This window comes from Falco biarmicus, chromosome 2, assembly GCF_023638135.1.
Source record: "Falco biarmicus isolate bFalBia1 chromosome 2, bFalBia1.pri, whole genome shotgun sequence".
Classification (NCBI taxonomy): Eukaryota; Metazoa; Chordata; class Aves; order Falconiformes; family Falconidae; genus Falco; species Falco biarmicus.
In genome coordinates, this window is record NC_079289.1 from 107,870,667 (window position 1) to 107,888,544 (window position 17,878).

Genomic DNA, 17,878 nt, shown 5'->3' on the forward strand with positions numbered 1-17,878 from the left:
TGAAAGAAAATTAGACCATGTGGAATTTTTGACAAGCATGTCAGATTTATGACAACTCAAACTGTGCCACACCATTTCTGAGGTGGGAAAAATGCAAAAGAATTAATGTTGACAATGTTCTCTAACTTACAGGAAGTCCCAAACACCTAGGAATCAACGAGAGACACATGCATAGATGGAGTGCGTGCCCTAATGCTTTCCAGCTGGTGGGAATTTCCTTCCCTGCTGCATGCAACACAAGCGCAGTGTCTGTCTTCTCCAGTGTGCACCTCCAGCATATTCCTCCTGTGCCATCAGCGCCAGCGCTGGCCCTGGGGCTAACGTGTGCCTCATCACAGGGCAGAAAATGACTCAGAAACACTTTTTTGCAGATTGTCATGTTCCTAGTGGGGGTGGACCTCGTTATCCCCAAGAGCCACCCAAATATCTACTGAAACTGTAACATTGATAAAAAGTGAATTTGCTTGATAAATTAAGGCAAAAATAACATAGCTTCTCACTAAAAGTGCCACTTTTTGAGACAGATGAGGAAAGCAAGCCCATTGGTACTTGAGTGGGAACTGTTTAAGAATTCTGCGTAACTCATCTCAATGCCAAAACTCACTGCTGCCAGAGGATAGATAGATCTACCAAATGCCCTCGGCACTGTAAGCTCCAGATTGCCTGAATTCCAAAGTAACATAATATAGCATTACGGGTTTATTATGTAACAATTAATTTGAGACTTCCTCATCTAGGCTGCAAGCACTTAAGGTAAGTATATATTAGCCATAATATATTGTGTTTGCTTGTGTGACTGCAAAGAGGGAACATATCTAATGTTCACAATATTAGTTCAGTTGAATCCAGTTATTTCATAGCCAAATAAGCTCTAAGCAGAACCAAAATCCTCCCCCCCCCCCTTTTTGTTAAACATTGTAGAATTTGTTAAAAAATGCAAAGGATAGCCTAGCTTGGACATATGGGCAAACAATGACATAATAAACACATAAATATCATGTAGAAGTGTTGCACTCAGTATGCTGCATAACTTTTCTAGAAAAACTGAAAATTTGTATTTATGGTGTAGACCATAAGGACTGGTAAATAAACAAAGCTACTCTGAAACTGACAAACTTCAAGGACCAGAGTTTAACTGAATACTCTGAATCTTTGAAACAATCTGATTGTTTTGTCTCAGCTTCTGAATAGCAAATACCATTTCCTTTCTTCCTTAGAATTCATAATATTGAATAAAGCAAGAAACAGTTATAATAGTTTCAATTTTTTTCCTCACTTCTAGATTTTTGAAGTGTGTATATATCTGATTCAAATGGTTTTTAAAGCAGAAAGAAAAATATTAAAAATTAGTAACGGTCACAAGACATAACACATGAAATTGTTTGAAATAACAACCAAAATACTAAGTGACAGGAAGCTGCATGAGTTGAGCTTTCAGTTCCTATTTTTCAGAATATTTTCCAAGAATCATTGTTGTTTATGAGCAGGTGTTCTACAGTAATAACATGTGCCTGCCATAAAAGAGGGAGAAAAATGAGCATGAAATTGGCTACTTGGAAAATACCTTCAATGTACTACTGAATATTTGTTCCTGGATATCTAGCAAATTTTTGTATCACTACATGGAGTATAAAGGAAACCTTATATTAATTTTTATCTACTGCCACTCTTTACACAGTCAGATAATAAATAAAAAAAGATAGCCTAATTTGTCTTTTTATATCCCACTGTCTAAAAATATTGTCTATTGTGACAAGAGAAGTGCCGGGTCCTGCAGCTGAGCAGTAACAACCCCACGCAACACTACAGGCTGGGGGCAGAGTGGCTGGGAAGCTGCCTGGTGGGAAAGGGCCTGGGGGTGCTGGTTGACAGCCGGCTGGGCATGAGCCAGCAGTGTGCCCAGGGGGCCAAGGAGGCCAACAGCAGCCTGGCTGGTATCCAAAACAGTGTGGCCAGCAGGACCAGGGCAGTGATTGTCCCCCTGTACTCAGCACTGATGAGGCTGCACCTCAAATCCTGCGTTCAGTTTGGAGCCCCCCACCACAAGAGGGACATTGAGGTGCTGGAGGGTGTCCAGAGAAGGGCAGTGAAGCTGGGGAAGGGTCTAGAAGTCTTATGAGGTGGAACTGGGGTTATTTAGTCTGGAGAAGAGAAGGCTCAAAGGGGGACCCTATTGCTCTCTACAACTGCCTGAAAGGAGGCTGTAGGCAGGTGGGGAGTACGTCTCTTCTTTCACACAAGTGACAGGACAAGAGGAAACAGCCTCAAGTTGTGCCAGGGGAAGTTTAGCTTGGATATTAGGAAAAATGTCTTCACTGAAAGGGTGGTCAAGCATTGGACCAGACTGCCCAGGGAGGTGGTGGAATCACTATCCCTGGAGGCATTTAAAAAATGCGTAAATGTGGTGCTTAGGGACATGGTTTAGTGATGGACTTGGCACTCCTGGGTTAACACTTGCATGATCTCAAAGGTCTTTTCCAATCTAAACGATTCTATGATAAGAACATTGTGCTCAGTTATCAAAATATTAATGTTCTATATAATGCCATTAGATAACATACAAAATGACTGCTACTATGTATAAACAATACTCCATAAAATATTTGAGTATGAGGTCTAAAAGTTGTAAATTTTGATTTTTATACAAAAAGCTAACAGCAATCTCAGGCTTAGGCTTTGGCTCAAGCCAGAATCATGGTGTGAAATTTAAGTGGGTGCTCTGTAATTCTGTGAGCATCAATGAACATCAACAAGCAGTTTAAATTCTCACCTGCTAAACCAGGAATATGTTAATTTACTGAAGAAAAAAGCATTCTCTTCAGGGCTGCGTTTCTGTTTAGAAAAAAAAGGAAAAAGTATCAATGTTACTTGAAAGACTGGAAAAAAAGTTGGTTTGGGTTTTCTTTTTCTTTTACTAAACACGCAGGGTTTAGGAGCTATTTAATTCTGAGGTATAATAAGGTCTATACTTACACTTACTTGCCTGGTATCTTCTCCCACCAATACACTCTAACACAAGGTATGAAGAATGAGAGATCTACAGTCTTGTGACTAGATGAACAACTTAACTTGCTGTAAAAGGAGATGAACCACCACCTTGGCTTGATTTCAGTTTACACATAAACCTTGAGTATATCATACTCATACATGAGTATGATCATGCCAACAGTACAGCACAGGAGCTGAACTTGATGATCCTTTTGGATCCCTTCCAACTTGAGATACTCTGATTCTGTGTCCAACACAAGCAAACCCCTCTTACACCTCTGACAGTTAAAATCCTGCAGTGTTACCCCCCTCCCCCATTTGAAAACCTAGCTATCGGAAGTTATCAACTGCTAATACCTAAAGAACAGCAAACTCCTTTCAGGCGCGGAGAGATGAAGTGCTACTAACAAGTTCTGTACACACAGATGAGGAGAAGAGCATGAGGCTGGTGCACTGCTGCCGATGTTGTAAGCCAGCGGAGGTAAGTGTAGCAGAGGCGAAGAAATACGAACTCTCTCACACTTCTCGAGGAATGTGAGTCCACACCCAAGACCGACCTCAGCACACCTAGGGAGTAAATTCTCCTCCTCAGTAGTTAACAGCTTTAAAATCGTTTCTAACCGACGATGCAGTTTCGGTGCCTTTCGGTAGGTGGTGGAACAAGCCCAGCTACCGAACCCCTGTGCGGCGGGCGCTGCCAGACCCTCGGTATTTTCCACAATTTTTCTCGTACTTTCAGTAAAAAGCCAAATAACTAAACGATAACCCAAGAAACAAATACAAAACAGTACGTACGCCCTCCCGCTCCAACACCCCCCCGCCTGGGCACCCGCTCGCCCCACTGCCGGTGTCCGCTCGCCACGGCCGCGACGGTGACACCCGCGCAGCGCTGCTGGCTTAACTGTCGCCTTTTACTAGTGCTATCGAAGGGCACAGCAGAATCGTGGTCACAAACACGCCCTGCTTAAATCCTACTCCTATCTGTGGCAAAGTTCCTATTCCCTCCAGAAAAGAACAAGACGTACTGAACAAACCCCTGTTCCCCTCCTCACGAACCGAGGCCACACCCGGGGCGTACTGTCACCTGCGGGGGTTTGGCACACCCCGAGCACGAATCCTACACTACGCCCCACCGGCTCCGAGGCAGGCCCCCGCCGGGGGAGCAGCAGCCCCGGGCGGCAGGTACCCCCGCCCCCCCGGGACCGCCCCCTCCCCCCGCCCCCACGCGCTCTCACCTGCGCGCTGCCGGGACGCGGGTGCCGGTAGGAGCCGCCGCGCTTCCCGCGGGAGGCGGCCATGGCTCCCTGCGGCGGCGGCCACCGGCTTAGCGGCTGCCCCGCGGGAGGGGCCGTCGGGGGAGCTGGGGCCCGGCCCTCCTCCCCCCGCAGCCGGCGAGGCCCGTGGAGCGGCCCGGCCGCAGAGCCGGCGGCGAAGGCGCTGTGCGCGCAGAGCGGCACCTGCTGCCGCCGAGGCGGGCGGCCCGGTGGGCGGTGGGCCCGCTGCGAGCCGTGCCGGCGGGCAGCGCCGCGGCAGACTGAGGGGGCGGCCTGCGGCGGTGTCTGTGCGTCCTGTCTTGTGACTGTCTTGTGTAAAAACCCTTGGTTTTCCCCTTCCCGCTAGCTGCCCGCTGGATGTCTGCTACCAGCACTTCATCCGTGTGTCAGAACGTGCCAAACAACCGCCCTTGCTTAGCAGTGGGCCCACAGCGAGCCCTGGCACCAGCCATGACCCACAGTGCCGGCGGGTCGCTGCAGGCCGTGGCTGCCCCACACATCCAGCTCAAAACACCCTTGGACAAAACCGAGGAAGCCCATGTGTGCTGTGGGGCCGGCAGCTGAAACTGGCCTGTCCCTGGCCGATGCTGTAGCACTGGGAACACTGGCAGAGTGTGGACCACATCAGCAAGCTTTGACCTTTCTTATTTACCAATACATTTTAGTATTTGCTTTTTGGAGGATTCATACAGCTTGCTCGCTAGTATTTAGGTGTAGAGATAGGAAGGAGTGAACCTATAATAGCAATTTCCATTGCTGTAGTTTTCTTCTTGAACATAAAGTTTTTTGAAGTTACTAAAGATCAGTATCTTGATTTTTTACTCTTTAGTTAATATCGCACCTCCCCTTTGGCTGTTGTTGACCTGGCACGTTGCCACCTTAAATGAGAATGCATCACTGACCACAGCGATGCTGATTTGTCCCACGTTTGGGAGATTGTAACGGAACTAACCATGCACTGTGTTCCCTGTGATACATACATACAGAGAAACAAGTATAAATGCAAGACCTTGTGACAGCAGGGAAAGCAAAGTCCTGCGGCAGGCTAGTAGCATGGGAAGTGAAAGACCAGGGCAAAATAACAATAATTTCAAATCACAACTAACATAGAAAACATTAATTTCATATTCACTAAGATTTTTTAAAGTGACTGAAACAGATAGGGGGTTGAGGCCAAATTCAAATGTTTTAGGGTTTTTTTTCCAGTATTTTATTTCCTAAACATGGTGACAATGTGGTTAAAGTATCAACAGGGCCCTCACTAAAGTGCTGTCTTAAGTTACAGATGTGCAAAAGAAATTTTGTTACAGCTGAAGTAACTTAAGCACATTGCCACATTCCCAGCTTTTCTGCATTTAACAGATGAGTTTTAGGTAAACGGATATTGAGAGGTGTTAAAATCCGTACATCCCTCAGGAAAAAAAGAAAAAAAAAGACTGGGAAGAAAGAGAGTAAGAAAAATTGTTTCTTTAGAAGAACTGTATTGATATTTTACCAGCCATATGCAATATGATCCTCCTTGACATTCCTTTTGTAGAGTGTAATTGCATAAAACAGATTATCTTACTATCCACTAGGGAAGTCTGGAAGGACACATTAGCGTAGACCTGACTAAGCATCTCTTCCTGTTGGCTAACTCTAGTTTGGGCATGTGTTTTCTCTTCCATTTGATGAACTTCACTTATAACTTAAGCTACTGTTAACATTCTTCCTCTGCTTGATTAAATTTCTTTAACATAGGGAACAGGTTTAAAGAACTCCAGTGTATTTGTTAACTTTTTCCATTATTGCGGGAACTTTTGTGATCAGTGACCTACTGGTATAATGTCAGCATTGTATCTTCCAACAGAAGTTAGATTATGTCTACATAGCTTAGTCTTGAAGATACTAGTGGGGAAAAAATGGGAAAAAAATGAAAAAGGGGCACATGTTTGTGTGGAAGGGTAGAGAAGAAAAGGATGGGGCAGACTTCTCAAGTTTCTTAAAACATAAGGTATAAATCTTACTTAAGGCACAACTCTTTGTTACCCCAAGTTCTTTCTAGAGAAGATTGAATGCAGTTGCTGATGTCATTTCGTGGTTGCCATCCTGTGGCGTTATAGGAATGTCTCTTAGGCTAAAGAAGTAATCCCTTTGGAAAGTTAAAAGCAGCATCTAGAGAAAGTGATTTTATTAGCTGTGATTTATCTTATTCAACAAAAGAGAAATCATTGCAAACTTAATGTTCTTCCACTTCTGAAACTCATTTGGGCTTGTAAAACACATCACCTTTAAACCAGTAAACTTGGATATTCTTTCTCAACACCAGCGTAAGGATGAAAAGTATTCCTTTCAAGCAACCAATATTGTAACCAATAAAACTGAGTTTAATAAAACCAAAATCCCTTTTTTCTTAACACACACTCATTTGAGTATTGACATTGCAGTTATGTGCATTTGCACTATTTTACCTCAAATTTATTACTGGAAAAAAACAGTCCCAACAACCATACAAGGGTGATCCTATCTGAAAGTAACAACAGAGCTAAATCAGAAAAAAAGTTACAGGTGTTGATACTTCAGTGATGAGTACATCTCATTTACAATTTCTAGCCTTCTCACCTCTTCAAATGGCTCCAGAAAATTTTTACACCATTCACAAAAATACATTCTGTAAGTGATAATGATACATATGCTTCATGAGTGGCTGTAATTATGTATTTTCATACAGTCCTATGTTAGTGAAATAAAGGCCTTCCATGCTTCCTGCGGGGGGGGTGGGGATGGGATATGAACAGGACACCAACAAGGTTTTTTCCTTTATTAGGAAAACTTTAGCTTCTTAAACATTTCCTATACCTTAAATAGTACTTTCCTTTTTAAATAGGTTGAGACTAAATAAAGTATCAGTATACTTTATGCAGAACACATTTCAAAAATAATATGGATCTTGAACATTCCTTTTTTAATAAAGTGCAAAGATGAAAGATTATATTTATCTCAAATAAAAATAGCAAATAATGAAAAAAGATTAATCCAGTTACACAGTATTAATGCGCCTTTTTCTTAGTTTTGCACTTCTTGTATTTTTGGTCACGCTCTCTTTGTTTCATTTTGTCATCCTCAACACTAGTGTCACTGTCACAACTTTGCTGTTCTCTCTTTCTTTTAGAGGTGCCTTCATCCACCTGGTGCACTTGACTGTCACTTGCATGTGGCAGGGCCAATTCAAAAGAACTCTGTGCAGACTTAAAATTTGCAGCTTGATTCTGATTGGGAGAAAAGTATAAATTTGAAGGCAGTAGTGGAGTCATCTGATAGTAAGGAAATTGTTGACCCATTGGACTCTGTACTGCATACTGCTGTGCTAAAAAATGGTTCATCTAGAGAAACAGAAATCTGAGTTGTTAACACTGTAAATGAGGAAGTTCTGAAGAATTTAAATTTGCATGCATTATGGCTTATACAATGAAAATACCAGTAAGTTATAAAATAACATAACACAGAATGTTTGAGAATAAAGCTTTTATGTTTTATTATATCAACTAGTATAGCTGGAAAAAAGTAGACAATTTTTTCATGGCAAAGTTAGAACAGTGACATAATCCAATTTAAGATTAACCTGCTAGTTACTCGTTGTGTAAGGTAATCAAACGGCATTCCTTTCAATTCTACATCTATGTATTTTATAAACATTTGTAACTGCAGCACCTACTGTTAATGTAAAGACATAGACGTCTGCAATTTTTTTTTAACCTGGGTAAACTAATTTTAATATGGAACAAGGCATTCCAACAAGGTATAGCGAATCCATAAATCAAAGCACATGGGACAACACAGTAAGTGCCCAGCTTATTGCTGCAGTCCCTAAGTATCCCAAGAGTACCTCTCATACAAAATGCACAGCCTAAATACAGGCATAGAATTACAAAGGTCAGGAAAGATCGGCTTTCTACCGACAGACAGTAATGAGAGTGACGGGGAGCATCTCCGAGTATGTTGTATGAGCAGGCAGACTGCGAGTGAGTTACCTGCTGTGCTAACCCAAATAATGGTGAGGTAGATGTGTGAAGGCACACTGTGACAGTATCACTTCCTGCTGAGGCTGCAACAATCTATCACTGCAGACATACTGCATCCCTTCTAGCAGTCAGAAAAAGGGATGAAGTTGGTTGTGTGTGCTGGTCTGCTGCGTTTGGTCTCTCAGTGTTGATGTAGTGCATTGTTAGTGAGGAGTGGGTTCACTGGCGAGCACAGTGGGGGAGAGGGTACACTCCCAAGCTTTCCAGCCACTGTGGAGATGGGAGAGTTTGTGCTAGCACCAGCTCCTCTCCGAGGGCACAGCCTGGGAAGAGGGGAGGCAGGCCACCGCCACACCTGTGCAACACAGAATAGACCTTCTCCATTTTCCTGCTGGGACTGCAGCTAGCAAGAGTAATCTGTCCAGACTTCATCCCTTCCACAGTTACAAAGGGCTGGCCATTCCCCAGTCAGACTGGGTGGCAGCAGTATTGTCCACAGCTGTACCTCACATTAAATGCTGGGTTTCTTCAGTCTTACCAATCCATACTCATCAGATTCAGAAGCTTCATGATGTGTTTGCTGAGTAGGGCTTGGCCCACAGGTTGCCATCTGAAGAGACCAGTTCCCTTGCCTTGTGGAGTACCTCAGACAAAAGATAGGAGGACAAGAATGGCCAGGTGTGATGGGGTCTGTTAGAGGGTAAGTGGGATATGGGTTCTTGCCATCTACTGCTGTGAAAGTAAATCACGAATGTGAAAACTGCAGGGGCATGTAAAGGTCCAGGCCAGAAACCCTCAAACTGCTGTTGCCCTAACCTGGGCAGTGGTGATTTGTTGGGTACGTTTAGGTTTGGTTTTAGGACATTTCAAACTTTCGCTGGGAAATTCTGAGTAGAAGAGCTAAAAGGTTCCTTGACTGAATTAGCTGTATATGAAGAAGCTATTGCTTGCATGGTTTCAGTTTTACTAGGTTAGCTTGTCTCATCAAGGCAATTTGATTTGGAACACAGTACAGGAGAGAGCTCCGTCTGTAGACTTCGACATTTCTAGCCTTCCTAAGATATATACCATTAAGACATTCCTGGAGTAAGAAAATAGTTTGGTTTGGTAGATCCCCTGTTACAGTACCCTTAAGTGCTAAAATCAATAGACCTAACACCATAAATGTTAGCAGCCTAAACTACATTTTGAGACATTAAATAAGGCACCATTGTTTGCAGAAATGCAGAATACAATCAACTTCATAAAAAGCTGCCAAATTTTAAACTTTTAACACAAACTCACCATCTTTTGAAAGCCTGAGTATTCGTGAGGTAAACTATTGTTCGCTGGAAAAGGAGTAACAGGAAATGGAGGATTTCCATAAGGCTCTTGACACCTAGGAAGAACAAGCAAACGTACAAATACTAGAGGTCCACCACATACTGCTTACCAGAGTGCTGAGACTTAACTCTGGGGCTATAATGAGAATATCCAAGAGGAGAATTGAGATATTAACAACTGCAACCATGAAAAAACTGATAAAACAAGGAAAATACACCCAAAGGCTCAATTAATGAGCAATCCTCACAGGTACTTAAGTGCAGATGCAAGAGTTCTGGATTTTTACCATGGGACTTTAGCTTCCACAGACAGTTCTGTCACATTTGTACATAAAAACATTGAAACATTGGAAAATACTGAATCCGAGATCCAAGGTGTTCAGACTTCCATTATAACAGGTTTATAACTCTGTATTCATATGTGCATGACAGCTGCTTGCACATATACATACAAAACCCACAGATATAAACTCAGTGGTGTTTGAAAAGATTATTTCCATTGTCATGTTCCCGCCCCCCCCCCCCCCCCAGCTACAAGCTCTCTTAGCACAAAACCCGTATTTCAGTATTTTCTCATAGTCCTCTATCTTGCAGAAACAAATAAAGAATGGGACAATCAAGCTAAATGAACCTCTGACAAGCTAAACAACTAAACATTAAAATTAACTACAGCCTGTTGCAAGACATCAGTAAGTATGCAATTAAAGCATGCAACAGCTGTTTTAATGAAAAGCCTGAAGATTGGTCTACCACATCAGCTCATTTTCTTAATAGGATATTTAAAAAATTATAATCATTCACAGGTGATCTTTGTTACCTATACGAAGGTGAATATAAGTCAATAGAGTTCTCAAAACCATGTGTAGGGCTGTTTAGTTCTGATGAGTGAGAACTCCCTGTAAATAAGACAAGAGCATAATGACTATTCAGTTACAATTGTTCAATTAACAAGTTAAAAACACAGAAAGTGTTCTGTGTCACCTGTAGTGTGCTAGTATATCTAAGGTAGTATATAAAGGTAAGGTGCCATTTTATTGTAGGTGATCTATAGAATAATTTTAATAATTGCAAACATTCATTTATCATTTATTCACTTACAGAAGCATAAATCAGAGCTGTTGAAGTAAAAGAATAGTTCCCATTCAGTTACAGGCACAGGAGATGCTTCTGATTTTAGGAACCTCACCCATTCCACTTAAACCCAGCAACTGCTCTGTACAGCCTGTGAAGGAGCAGCAGAGTGCACAGCAGTACACGAGTCTTTAATGTTTGGGTTGCAAACACTGCCCAATTATTAGCTAGCTAGAAAGTTTATTTTCATAAACATAACATGAAGAATGTGCCTCTGATTTGACTGTACTTTTTGATTACAATCCCTTCCTGTTAAAACAGCTCAAATAATTCTGTGGCTTTAGTATAAAAACTATCAAACAGCTTGATAGTTGCTGCACTTACCGAATCAAATTTTCCTGCCAGAGTGCAGATTCAAGCTACACCCCGATTCCTAAATGTAATCTGGTGTGAAAATCTATGCTGCTGTATTTTCCATACAGTGTGGTCTGAGCTGGCTTGCAAGTTATGCTGTCCTGAACCAATGTACTGTATTCTCTTTGTAAACAAAAAAATGCAAAGATTGAATCCTTCCCTATGCAAAAGCCACAAGAAGTTTTTGTTTCTTAAAAAAAAAATTAAGTGCAATTTGTTCCAACTATAAATCTTCATCTTTTTAAAATCCTGTAGGATTCAAAAATAGTAATTAAAACCCAAAAATTTACAAAGACATAAATAAATCATTGACACTACTAAACATACCAAACCGATACTGCACTTTAATTGGTCTTCCATACAAACGGATTCCATTCAGCAAAGCTATTGCATAAGGCACTGATTCTTTGTGCTTAAAGCAGACAAATCCAAAAGACTTAGGTTTTCCTTCTTTGTCTTTACAAATTGTCACTTTGGTTAATGGTCCGGCCTGAAAGAAATTTGTATTATTTTCTCACAGAAATTAACAGAGATTGACACTTTGTTCTATGTTGAATATTTCAGGATGTGTATTTTGCCAGTCAGAGAGAGTGTAAGTTTCTCACTGTAAGAATCTTTACCTAATTTTGAAAACGTCTCTCCACATTCCCCAAGCTCAAATTCTGAGCCTTCTACAAACAAAAATCAGCTCCACAAATGTTAAAAAGGAACTAAAGCATCACTCTGTAAGTGATGTTTAGTTTTTAATAATCAGATTTTTTAATTATTCTTTTTAAAGTATAACGATGATAGCTGCTAAGGGGGAAGACTACTTTATGGACTCCATAGCAAAAGTTATCTTACGCATGTACAGCTGCTAGTACAATTATTGCACAGGTTTTTTGTACGGCTAACATAAAAAAGCAAATTGATAATATCAGCTGTGTAAAAATGACCTACCCTATTAAAATGCATCTATTTTACTCTTCCTTAAATTCCTAAAATAGGCAGCATCAACACTGTGGGAAAGCACATCTGAATAGAGTAGTGCTTCCAGAACCACCACAAAAAGTTTTCTGTACTGCCTGGCCCTCATCACAACCGCATGGCAAGGAATCAAGAGACCCTATCATCTATCTCATCAGCGATAACATACCGTTTCTGTCCCATCCCACCCCCTAACCCCCCCAAAAAAAGCTCCCCCAAACCCCACCAAAAGAAAACTCCAAACCACACCCTTTGGCTGAAATATCTTCACTGAAGAGTTCCATTTTAATCCTTGCATAGTACATCTAGAACCAAATCAAAGTAGTGATATTCCACAAATACTGGCTCCACTTTCGAAGAAACTGTCATGTTCATAATAGATATCAAAGATGATGAATCTTCTCTACACAAGACTGAATCAGTGTATTAGTCACCAAATGAACACTTTCTCATCAAAACAAACTGTGCATCTACATGGCTGATTTAACAGAGTGAAAGTAAGTGGCCAACAGCTACCTCCTGCCACAGCTCAGGAGTGTTAAAGATGCAACAACTTACACTAGGTGGATATAATATCCAGATAAGCAATGAATGGAACATAAGTGACAAAAAAATTAATCAGTAAAAAAATTACTGTCTAAATTACTGTAGTAGATTAATTCATTGTTCTGAATAAAAAGACAGCACTCATTGGTAGAACTGGCTTCTGTTACTACTACTGATAAATACACTGTACTTTTCAGCAGAAGTCACTCAGGAGTCATCTATAGCTTCAGGCAAATACAAGCTAACTCACAGCAGCTTTGAAGCAATTAAACAGTATAAACAGTTAAACATTCAAAAAAAACCAACACACAGCATATGCTCAGATGAAGAAAATAAACAATATAAAGTAATCTACTATTCTGCATTTTCAATGATTACTGTCAAACAAATCTGCAGTTTGTCTGCTGTGAGCATTTAGTGATGATGTGGAACCATCTCCCTTCTTATACCCTCAGACTGAAGATACTGAGAATTGTCATCTGTGATAATGTCTAATTGCTGTATGCTTTTGCCAGCTGTGTATAAACTAATCCTCAATTAAATATGATGCTTTTGCTGAAAAATAAAACACACCCCACCCCCCCATAAAAGCAGGGAAGTCATATAGACAAACACAAAGAATCAAAAATAATGTACCATTTTTTATTATTGGTGCAGGTGATCAGGCTATACAGCAATGGATACTACCTAGGTTGTCCTGTGCAGGAATCTTCAAAATGTTGATCTTGTCTTTCCAAATATCTTGAAGTTCGCTGGTTTTTTTTGTTTGGTTTTCTTTTGTTTTGTGTTTTTTGGGGGGAGAGTTTGTTTGTTTGTTTTTAAAGGGATTTCAGTAAGATTCTGAACATGTCTGGTTTTGCTTCAGTTGGCTCCTTAAGGCATTTTTGTTGTTGTCCTGCTCTACACTGCAGGTTTAAAAGAAATTACACATACCCAGTCTTCTGATTATTTGCCTAACGAGGCAGATCTGGTTCCTCAAGAACTAGAAGCAACACACTCAAGTCCTTTGCAGATCAGTTTTTTAAATATGTAGTCTTCCTGTTCATAAATAAAAATATTAACAGTTTAGAAGTAATAATAGGTACTTGCTTATAATTTGATGAGGGAAATAGTACAGGTCAGGCAAAACTGCATCTTTAGGACTATGACACAGCAGGAATATAGAACTGTATACTTTTCAAGAAAGGACAATACTGCCATGAGAAGCATAAGCTGTTGCAGCAAAAGACAGAGAAACCTGAGTGAGAACAAGACGATTAGAAAGAAAACCATAAGTAGGTGTTACTGGGATGACCTAAAGACCCAGGTAAGTGTCAGCAGTTGGATGACTGCTGCAGATTATGCAGAGTCTGGCAAAACTGCATTCTGAGAACATCCACTTTTCTCACTTTTGTAACACAAGATATATGGTATTACTCATGTCCCCTGGTAAGATAAGCTTTCTTAACCTAATATTTAGTTTAACAGACGACTGCATAGAAAATAAGGAGGTGAGGTGGGGAAGAAGAAGAAACAACTGTTTCTCAGCCAGTTTTAGGGAAAAGTTAAAAACTGAAACTTAGGAAGAGATGGCAACAGCTAAAAACCCTAAGGACTAAAATATACCAGACAGAAAGGCCTTTTGATGCAAATGGGGTAGCACGCTGAGGTCTTGCCTGTATCAGATTATAAATATCAGATTAATCAGTGGAATAAAACTGGTGAGTAGAAATAGTTCCATTTAGCAAATGAAATAGGAAGAGAACAGATTATTCTGCCCACCTCGGTTTTTGCACTCTTTATTTTGCAAACTCACCAGAAGGAAGCAAGGTTCATTCTGAGACTGGGGAGAAATTAGTGGACTGGTAGAAGCAAGTTTGTCACCATGCTATCATCTAAACTGTCTGGGTCAGAGTCAGGGACTTTTTAGCTTGACAGAGGATGACTGGATCACACCAGGAGGGAAAAAAAAAAACCACCCAAACCCCAAAACACACCATGAACAAATTCAGGAAAAGCCCCAAATCAGCAACTACTGTCAATAAATCTTGTCACTTGAAGCTTGCATTAGTGATAGAATGGTCCCTCCCCTCCTTTTTTCCTGCTTTCCAGTTAATAAGCCTGGCTTAGCCAGAGATGTTGTCAAAGTGAGAGCAGAACTGAAGCCCAGTCAGTGTCATTAACGTTTGCTGTCTTTGCTGTTTTCTTTCCTCCTTGGCATACCTTATTTCCAAAGAAAGAGAATTAAGCTTAGGTTTGAAAGGTCCAGCTGCTTAGAAACTTCCCAGCACCTCCACGAAAATCTCACCGATGGAATTTCTAGTATCTTCTCAAGCATTAAAACATAAAAATATTTTGATACAAAGGTCATTTATAGGTGGAAGAGCCCCACCTGCGGACAGATCATTCCTACTGCCTCTCGTGCTCTGTTAATGACTTGCAAACCTGCTCCACGCATTTTCAGGTTTTACACTAACTTCTCTTAATCAAATTATTGATCAAAAATTTCTTCCCCTGAACATATTTAAAATTTTTTAAAAAGATTTTTTCCTTGGGGATTTTAAAAACAATTTCAAACCGTTTAGCTTCCTCAATAACTTGGGGCCCGTCTGCGGCACCACAACTTGCACAACCGGGAGGGAACAAAACCGAGGCAGGGGAGACGGGCGGGACGGCGCGGCTCCCGCCCGCTGCGCACCGAGGCGGCCACCAGGCCCAGCGCCCGCAGCGCTCCTGCCCGCCCCGGCCGCCGGCTGCGCGCCTCCCGGCCGCCCGCAGCGCTTCGCCCCGGCGGCCGCGGCCGCTCGCCGCAGGCCGGGGCCTCGCCTCACCCCTGCCCGGCCCCGGGAACAACAGGGCCGCCGCGCCCGGCTGGGGCTCGCCGAGGCCTCCGCCCTGCGGCCCCGTCCCGCCCCTGGGAGCCCGGCCTCCACCTGCAGGAAGAGCTCGTAGAGAATCTCCTCCCGCACGCGGCTCTCCAGGTTCCCCACGAACAGCGTTCGGTCCGCCTCCTCGCACCGCCCCGGTGAGGACATGGCGGCGCCGCCGCCGCCGGCTCCCACCGCGGGAGGGCTCGGGCGAAACGGCCCCGCTGCCGTAAAGCGCCGCGCCGCGCGACGGGGCGCGCTGCTCGGGGGCGGCTCGGTGTCCTAGCAACGCGAGCGCGCGGGAGCGCGGGCGGGTGCCGCGGCGCTGCGTGCGAGGGGCGGGCGGGGCCGTGGGGGGACGGGCGGGGCCGTGGGGGGACGGGCGGGGCCGTGGGGGGACGGGCGGGGCCGTGGGGGGACGGGCGGGGCCGTGGGGGGACGGGCGGGGCCGTGGGGGCTGCCGTTGGCCTCACGGCGGGCTGGGGAGGCGCTGAGCCGGCGGCCAGTTGCTGCCAGGGTGGGCAGGCACCCTCTGTGGGGGCCTTCAACGTTGTTAGGCGCTTATTTCAATTTTTTTTTCTTCTTTTTTTGTTGTTGTCAGACGTACGGAAACACGGCCTCGCCCCGGAGGGTTTCCTTCCCGCCTGGGTGAGGCCGCGGGCGAGCGGCGAGGACGGAGCAGGGGCCGGTGTGGCCGCCGGGCCAGGAGCCGCAGCCGCTGGGCCCTGCCTGCCCCCGGCAGGGCCCCTGCGGGGCCTTGGGAGCCTGCAGGGCCCTGGAGGGATCTGGGCATCCCTGCGGTGAAGCGTTGTGGTAGTTACTAGTAAGAGATACGTGTAGAGTGTCAGATGGTGTACGGTTCGCAGTGTTCCAAAGGGAACTGGGATAGGATTGCAGCCTTCAAAGTTGAAGTTATACCTGCCTCTTGACCCGTTGTTGCAGGGTTCCTGCAAACTGGTTTCCAGCATGTACGTTTACTGTTCAGTATCTATTTTTTTTAAAGTGTTGTTTTATGAAGGAGCACGTTTCAGAAGTTACCCTGATGACGAAAACATGTTACTGAAGATTTTCCCCCTTGCCCAAGCATAGATTGTGTGCTTTGCCAACGTGCCCATTATTTTCTAATGGAGGCTTACTTAATGTCTTGTCAAATCTGTTTAGAAAGGGGTTATCAATTTACAGGAGTTACAAGCCTCAGTGTAGAGTACACAATGAGCCTTAAATTTCTTCCTGCATTTTTCCCTTTGTAATCTTCAGACAGCTTTTATACATCGTTAAATATACTGCATTGCAAAAGCCAGGTGTGATTTCAGCCTGCCTGAAAGGGAGCAGTGCTCTTAAGCTAGCAGTTAGGATTTTTTCCAGAGAAGTGGCTTGATTCTCAAGAGAAGTGAGAATTGTTAAAAGAAAGGGATTTCCCAAGATTACGAAATCCCTGGGGGCAGAGAGAAGATTAGAAGGGGAAATACATGTGACCACAGATCAGGATATCAAGGCTTGCGTAAGAATCCGATCTTGATCTTGAAAACCACACTGTAATGTTTTTAGCTGTTACTTTATCAGAAACTTTTGGGGATTAACTGAATTGTAAAATTGCCATTCTATTACCTGTAAATGATAATAATCTTGTGCTGTAATAAAATGAAGGGTTTATGTGTTTTTTTCAACTTAAATACTTGATCGGTCTTGAAGGGTTTTTAACAGTTGTCAGACTATAGGCTCCCCTGAAAGCATCAGGGTTCATCCAGGAGGTACTGCTGCAACAGTCCTGAGCTCTGGGGGGGACTGTCAAAGTCCTGAAGAGGCTGTGCTAGCATCCTCCGCTGGTTTGCAGAAGGCATTTTCAGAGCTGGTAATTCTGAATTCCAGTTGGAGAAGAAGTGTACCCTTGTGAGAAAAGCAACGGACATAATATGCAGTGAACCGGAATGGGCAGTAGCTGAACTTTGAGGGTCTCGCATCTTTTTGATAGTGCACCTGAAACTTGGAATCACCTTGAAGGTTTTACCTGACAGTGGGATGTCATTAGAAACTACAGTGTAAACAGTGGCAGTTGTTAAGATTTATGAATTTCTAAGTGGCATAAGTGCCACTGTTGGTGAACAAAGTCTCTTTGTCATACGACAGAGAGGTGAGTCCAACAGGCACTAGTTCAGCATCCTGATTAATACACAGAACTTTATGGACATTGGTTTAGTAAGGGAGTTCTTTCGTGACACTGGTTTCAGAGGGCATTAAATCTGTTTCATGGATTGTTATATCAACATGGGTGGTGCTGTATTTTACTTACATGTAAGTTGACCTTACTGATTTTCAGTTCAAGAGGGAACCTAAAATTCCCTTTCTTTTCTGCATTCATGTATAAAAGAACATGCAGTTCATTCATAACTAGTGGCATTAGGTGTATGTAAAGGTACATATATAAGATTTCTTAGAAGATAGGTGACTGG

The 17,878-nt window shown here is 43.1% G+C and overlaps 1 protein-coding gene across 7 annotated transcripts in view; it reads right to left on the bottom strand.

The window, feature by feature from the left end:
• The window catches only part of RBM11 (RNA binding motif protein 11), a 51,158-nt gene extending 35,457 nt beyond the window's left edge, over nucleotides 1–15,701 (bottom strand). Inside the window, exons 1-6 of one of the 7 annotated variants that reach the window (XM_056327404.1) lie at nucleotides 14,954–15,634; nucleotides 13,219–13,620; nucleotides 11,398–11,560; nucleotides 10,403–10,481; nucleotides 9,548–9,641; nucleotides 2,771–2,832 (exon numbers count right to left, since the gene is read on the bottom strand). In XM_056327404.1, coding sequence (XP_056183379.1) covers nucleotides 2,771–2,832; nucleotides 9,548–9,641; nucleotides 10,403–10,481; nucleotides 11,398–11,560; nucleotides 13,219–13,221 — 401 coding nt within the window. In that variant the 5' untranslated portion in view covers nucleotides 13,222–13,620; nucleotides 14,954–15,634. Of the gene's footprint in view, nucleotides 1–2,770; nucleotides 2,833–3,345; nucleotides 3,556–4,223; nucleotides 4,523–9,547; nucleotides 9,642–10,402; nucleotides 10,482–10,683; nucleotides 10,754–11,397; nucleotides 11,561–13,218; nucleotides 13,621–14,953 lie in introns of those variants that run through there. The other 6 variants (XM_056327405.1, XM_056327402.1, XM_056327403.1 and 3 more) reach the window with 6 other exon arrangements.
• Between the last annotated feature and the right edge of the window lie 2,177 nt (nucleotides 15,702–17,878).